Below are 6,274 nucleotides of genomic sequence, written 5' to 3' on the forward strand. Positions count from 1 at the left end.
AAGGGAACTTGGAAAGTGAGCATTTCCTTTATCTAGACTCTATAGGTAAGTAAATAAGGACGGGGACTTGGGACACCCGTGGAGGTACATGCCAAATGAGACATACACATACTTTATATGTAAAGCACAAAGCAAACCCTTAGAAAAGAGTGCCTATTTTCATAATAACCATTATTGTTGCCATTTAAAGCTTTGCGTTCTCTGTGATCCTATTGGCATCACATATTCTTGGCTTCTGGAACCAGCAGGCACCAAGGTACTCAGACCCTTAATGGTCTCCCTCCCTTCCTCCTTGTTCTGTTCAGAGCACTAAAGCCCTTTAAAAAAAAAAAAAAAAAAAAAGCCAAATTACATTTTTCAATGTGAGCTACTTCCTGCTCTCATTAACTCCATCTTCAATGATTTGGCCAGAACCTGCTGCCAGTCTGAAGGAGTTGGGGGAATGTACAAGTCAAAGATCCCTCAGGCCCAGAACCAGGTCAGTGTCAAGGTCACTCTCAAGGACACTGAGATGAAAACAGCGGAAGAGCCCAGCCCGAGTCTTGGGCAGACCTTGGAGTGGCTGAGAAAGGAGCTGGTAAGGTTTTGCATTTCTTTTCCTTGATGCCCCGACCACATATTTTCCAAGGATCTCTGGTTTTCCTTCCTGGGTCCCCCCTGGGGCAGAGGCTGCAGGCTACGGTATGGATCCTGCAGTCTCTCCTCTGGGACCTACCACACAATGCACAATTGTGATCTCAGGTTCAGGGATAAGTAGGTCATGGCCTACATAGGAGGCGCTGGGTGTGGTGGTGACCAGACAGGTTTTAGAATGACACTGAGTCCTCCGTGTGTGCCCAGCTCTGCTGCTGTGCGGCTCTAGCGGGGGCTTTATCTCTTTGAGCCTCAGTTTCTTTATCACAAAATGGGAATAACAATAGTACTAATATCGTATCGGGTATTGTAAGGATTCACTGAAGAGATGCTTGTAATCCTCTTAATGAATACTTGGCACAGTGGTGTTGGCTATTATAACCCTGACCCAGATGGACATGCGTACACCCAATGTCTTAGCCTGGGTCCTCTAGAAAGCAGAGGCTTGGACAAGGATTGAGAAACTAGCACTTTATTTGGAAGTACAAGCCCAGGGTGGTGATAGGGAGGAACATAGGGTGTGGCAGCAGAGGCCAATGCTATGCCAGGCAATTACGCCAAACATTGTATTACCAAGCAGCCTACGGCTTCAGAAGGTGCCTTCAGGAGGCCCAGTGGATGTCTCAGCAGCTGAGATGCTCTGCAGGGGTTGAAGGAGGAATTGCACATTGGGGGAGAAAGAACGAGAGGAAATTCATCTGCCCAGCTCATTCCTGTCTCTCATTTCCCATTGGCAGGGGCCTCCCCCATGAGCGCTAACTCTCCTGAACCTGTGTTATGTTACTTGGTCCTGTGGTTGCTGCTCAGGAAGCCAGGCTTATGCCTTTCATTATGGTATTTTCTCCAAGTCCGAAAAAAGAGGGGTGCCCCCAAGTGTGTGGGGAACACCAGCCAGGAGAGAGGAGGCAGCTCAGGGAACCTCAGAAGAGGTTTGTTTCTCAATACACACACCTCTCATTCTGGGGAGAGACAGACAGGATTGTCCGAAAATGACCTTTCTGGGTTGCCAGGCAACAGGCCAGCCTGGACCCAACCCTGTCATCACCCCAGAGGAAGGGCTGACCCAGCAGGCCTTCTCATGGGACCAGGGGATTCCAGCAGCAGGGACTGCAGCTTCCCACAGTCAGCAGGCATCCAGCGCTGGGCAGCTGTCTTCCTTATGCTCCCTGAAACTGTGGGTGCCAGGATGCCTCAACATCACCTCCATGCTGGGAACCCCACTGTAGTCTTATAGGCACATACCCAGAAATATGTGCAGGAGGAAAACCCTGAAATCAAGAAAACACAGAGTGAATGTTTTCTGAGGAATTAGGAAAAAATGGGCACAGGACCACTCGCTCTGAAGCCTGAGTTGTCCCAGTGTTCTGAGAGAGGCCGACTACACCTTTGCTTCACGTCTTTCCTATTTTTTTTTTTTTTTTTTTTTGAGACGGAGCCTCACTCTGTCACCTCCAGGCTGGAGGGTAGTGGCATGATCTCGGCTCACTACAACCTCCGCCTCCTGAGTTCAAGTGATTCCCCTGCCTCGGCCTCCCCAGTAGCTGGGATTACAGGTGCATGCCACCATGGCTGGCAAATTTTTTTGTATTTTTAGAAGAGACCAGGTTTCACCATGTTGGCCAGGCTGGTCTTGAACTCCTGACCTCAGGCAATCTGCCCACCTCGGCCTCTCAAAGTGCTGGGATTACAGGTGTGAGCCACCGCGCCTGGCCTCGTGTCTCTCTTTCTAGCTACATATTCTTTTGGCAGTGTTACTCATGCTTGAGTAGAGGATGCAGACTTGGTCTTCTTACTTGTAATCAGCTTGTCACAAAAACAAAAACACTATTTTTAGTGGGGAAATAATGTTCATAAGTATCTCTTGCAAAGAGAGACAGAGAAAGAGAGAGGCTGAGAATCTGTATATCTAACCATGTGTTGCCACGACCACCTTCGGAAGCAAAAACGGAAGCATTTGCGGTGGCTGCCTCTGGGGAAGGACGCTTGAGTTGAGAGATAAAGTGAGGTGGGTGGGAGAGACTTTTAAATATATGTCCTTTTGTAGCTTTTACATTTTCTATCGTGTGTTAAGAATTACTTAGTCAGAAAATAGAATTTTAACATTTTTAAAGAGAAAGCAAACTTTGGGAGCTGAGTTGGGAGGATCGCGTGAGCCCAGGAGTCTGAGACCAGCCTGGGCAACATGGCAAGACATTGCCTCTACAAAAACTACAAAAGGTAGCCGGGCATGGTGGTGTGCACCTGGAGTCCCAGCTACTCGGGAGGCTGAGGTGGGAGGATCAGTTGAGCCCAGGAGCTCGAGGCTGCAGTAAGCCGTTAATACACTACTGCACTCCAGCCTGGGCAACAGAGTGAGACCCTGCCTCAAAAATAAATAAATAAATAAATAAATAAATAAATAAACAGAAAGAAAAAGAGAGAAAATGTATGGGGAAAAATTCTCAGGGAAAAATGGGAGAAAGAATGGAGATGGCTGAAGATGATACTATAGTTTTAATGCAGCAGTTCTCAAACTTTTGGGTCTTAGGACCCCTTTATGCCCCAAAAAATTATTAAGGCCACCAAAAAGCTTTTGTTTATGTGAGTTATATATAACAATACTGACTGAATTTAGAAGCCAAAGCTGACATATTTTTAATATATTTACTAATGCATTCTAAAATAATAAACTCATAATATGTTAATAAAACATTACTTATTCAAAATAACTATATTTTTCAAAGCAAATATTTAGCCCCATTTTACACTGTTGCAAATTGCTTTAATGTCTGTCTTAATAGAACACAGCTGGATTCTCATAGCTGCTCCTGCATTCAATCTGTTGAGATATTACATGTCATTAGCTTCTGGAAAACTCCATGGTATGCTCATAAGAAAATGAAAGCAAAAATCGGAAAATAATATCTTAGTATTGTAATCAAAGTAGTTTTGACCTCGCTGACTCCTTGAAAGGATTTTCGCATGGGCAAATTCATTCAGTCCTCATGAAAGCCTAGAAAAGTAAGCAATTTGCTTTCTGCTTTGCAGAGCAAGGAACTGAGGCACTGGTAGATACGGTTTCTGTGAGGTTGTGCGAATCACAAGTGAGCTGGTCTCTGATGAGACAGCGAGGGAAGGGGCTTGATGGGGAAACATCCAGGGCTCCGCCCATCCCCTCACAGGCTCCTTCTGTCTCCTAGTCTGAGATGCAGATTCAAGATCAGAGGCTGCTGCTCACACTGAGGCATCTTCACAGTGTCCTGGAGGAGCTGCGTGCTGACAGCGCCCACTGGGAGGACGCCAGGTCCAGCGGAGGGACATCCCCCATCAGAGCTCGAGCGGGCTCCGAAGGCAGGGGCTGCCAGCCTGTTTGCTCAAGGGGTCTGGCCCAGCTCCTCCGAGGGGAAGACAGCAGACGAAGCTCTGTCCCATAACTGGACAGAGATGACACTGGGCTTTAACACTCTCCCCATTAGTCTAACCTCTCACTGTGATGTTTTAGGGGCAGAGTGTTGGAATGGGAGTCAGAAAGCCAGGGCTCTGGGTTCACTTCTGCCCTCATCTGCTGTGCGTCCCTGGATCTGTCACTCAACTTCTCTGTGTCTCTGGTTCCTTTTCTGTCACTTGGGATTTCTTGGTGAGGCACACATAAGGTATTGGATGTGAACACACTGAAAACACAAACGTGCTCTAGTGCTCTGGCAAGCACCATGGCAGTAACCCTATCCTTGGGAATTTTTCACAAAGCAATTGTTAAAACAAAGAACTAGATGTGCAGTAATGGTTACCAAGTGTTGCCATGGTGAAAATTCCAAACACTGTGTAGTGACTTAGTGGCTGTTTTCTGTCTTCCCAGGAAGCCTTCCCGTTCCCCTTCATCTGATAACATATTAAGCCCTGCAACCACCCTGGCCATAGGCATGGGTATATTACCAGGCCTGGCCAATGATATGATTCATAGTTGCCCTAAAAAGATGATTGGCCCAATGGATGGGCATGTGAACCAACAGAGCCAATCACCGACCTTCCCTGAGATTGCTACCTGGATGCTCTTTCTATTACACTTAGGCTGAGGCTGCTGGTGGCCATGTTCCTACCAGGTAAAGAAGACCCTGTCTGCAGTAGGAAGGAAAGAGGCTAATCTCCAAAGAGAAGTAGAGAGAGGGCCACACAACGGACGGACAGAGAGGAAGAGTGCTGGCTCTTTTTGGCCCCTGGTTTTAGGTCCTAGTTTTGTGAGTTACTCCTGCATTCTTTCCAGGGACCAAAGCCAGTCAATTTCACCCCGCACCACAGCCACACACATCAATTTGTTTTTGGTTAAGCTGATTTGAGCAGTTTCCCTCATTTGCAGCTAGAATGGTCCTGAGGAATACGATCCAGATGTTCAAAGAATCAAAGAGGAGAAATCAATATGAAAATGGCATTTCATTCAATGAGGGTTTGTGACAACAACCTCCGTAACAGCAGGCAACCAGGCTAGTGATACAGCAGAGACAGTTGTGTGGGGTGCTGCAGTCATAAATGAAAAATTATATCTGCCTATAAGAAAGACTAAAACAGAAAAGGTGAAAATAAAAAAATCATGGTGTTAAGATGGTCTGATGATTGATAGGCCTTTTTGTTTTTGAAAATCTACCTGTATGTTGCTAGAACACTGTTTTTATGGCTTTGAAAAAGTAAATCGATTGCATGTAGAGGCAGAGTGGAGGGGGTGCATTATAAGTATAATGTTTGTAGTCAGATCAACCTGTGATTTTTATATTTGATAATATAAATCATACCTGCTCTGTGATGCTGGAGCTGGGTCCCTGCAAAGCACCTTTTGGTGTTACCAGCTGCTCCCTGTTAGAGTTTGTTAGGCTTTGCCAATACAGGGTGGAGTTAGACTACAAGTCTAGAGGACAGAAAAGGGACTTGCTCCTTCTTCTTGTTTCCCTGTGGGCTTTCTGTTCCTGTGAGCATCTCCCAGCAATGTTTCTTCACTAAAGGCAGCAATTCCTTCATGAAGCACAAGACTTCTCCAGGATCCAAGTTCCAGATTCCTGGGGCCCCTTCCAGGAGCTCAGAGACATCAGCTTCAGATGCCAGTCCCTCCTCCCCCGAAGTGTGGGTCCCTGCCTTACCTACCTGGCCCTTTCCTGAGCTCAGAGACACCGGCCCCAGCTGAGCTGAGTTCCTTTCTCAGATATCTGAATTTAAGCTCCAGGGAATTCCTCCTCTAAGTTTTAAAGTTTGATAGTTTCTGCCTCTTTTCTTTGTTCCCTCAGCCCTGGAGGTGGCAGATGCTTGCTGCAATTGCTGCCTTAAAGTTCTTTTTATAACCTTTCAGTCACCCAGTTAACAACTTTATACCTAGTTAGCAATTCTTTATATTAAATTTTCTGTGTTAAAATAACTGGTGTGGTTTCTGTCTCCTACCTGTCCCAGACTGACACAGGTTTTTGCTATTATTACCAATTGCCACTGTAACCGTTCTTGGTTACACTGGAAAGGCTAATGAATGGCACCTTATTATTGCTGCATGATTATGTTCTGATTTGTGAAACTATGACTAGTACAAATGGACAAACTGATTAGCCACTATCATCTTGGGAGACATCTGCCTGGCCATGCAAAGTAGAAATGACATTGGTCTCCCATGCCCGATGCTAATCACTAG

At 46.1% G+C, this 6,274-nt stretch overlaps 1 protein-coding gene across 1 annotated transcript; it reads left to right on the plus strand.

Annotated features, from left to right (window-relative positions):
* The first annotated feature begins 379 nt into the window (after positions 1-379).
* Positions 380-6,051, plus strand: CUNH20orf202 (chromosome unknown C20orf202 homolog). The gene is made up of 2 exons (XM_032142749.2): positions 380-577; positions 3,813-6,051. The coding sequence occupies exons 1-2, from the start codon at positions 443-445 to the stop codon at positions 4,044-4,046; spliced, it is 369 nt and encodes a 122-aa protein (XP_031998640.1). The 5' UTR covers positions 380-442; the 3' UTR covers positions 4,047-6,051.
* Positions 6,052-6,274: the final 223 nt, after the last annotated feature.

This window comes from Hylobates moloch, unplaced genomic scaffold (assembly GCF_009828535.3).
Source record: "Hylobates moloch isolate HMO894 unplaced genomic scaffold, HMol_V3 SCAFFOLD_21, whole genome shotgun sequence".
Classification (NCBI taxonomy): Eukaryota; Metazoa; Chordata; class Mammalia; order Primates; family Hylobatidae; genus Hylobates; species Hylobates moloch.

What these genes read in the sequence shown, in the direction of transcription:
- CUNH20orf202 (XM_032142749.2), top strand. Translation starts at nt 443, where the DNA reads ATGTACAAGTCAAAGATCCCTCAGGCCCAGAACCAGGTCAGTGTCAAG. An exon ending in AGTGGCTGAGAAAGGAGCTG is followed by an intron (nt 578 to 3,812) that starts GTAAGGTTTTGC and finishes TCTGTCTCCTAG; the next exon opens with TCTGAGATGCAGATTCAAGA.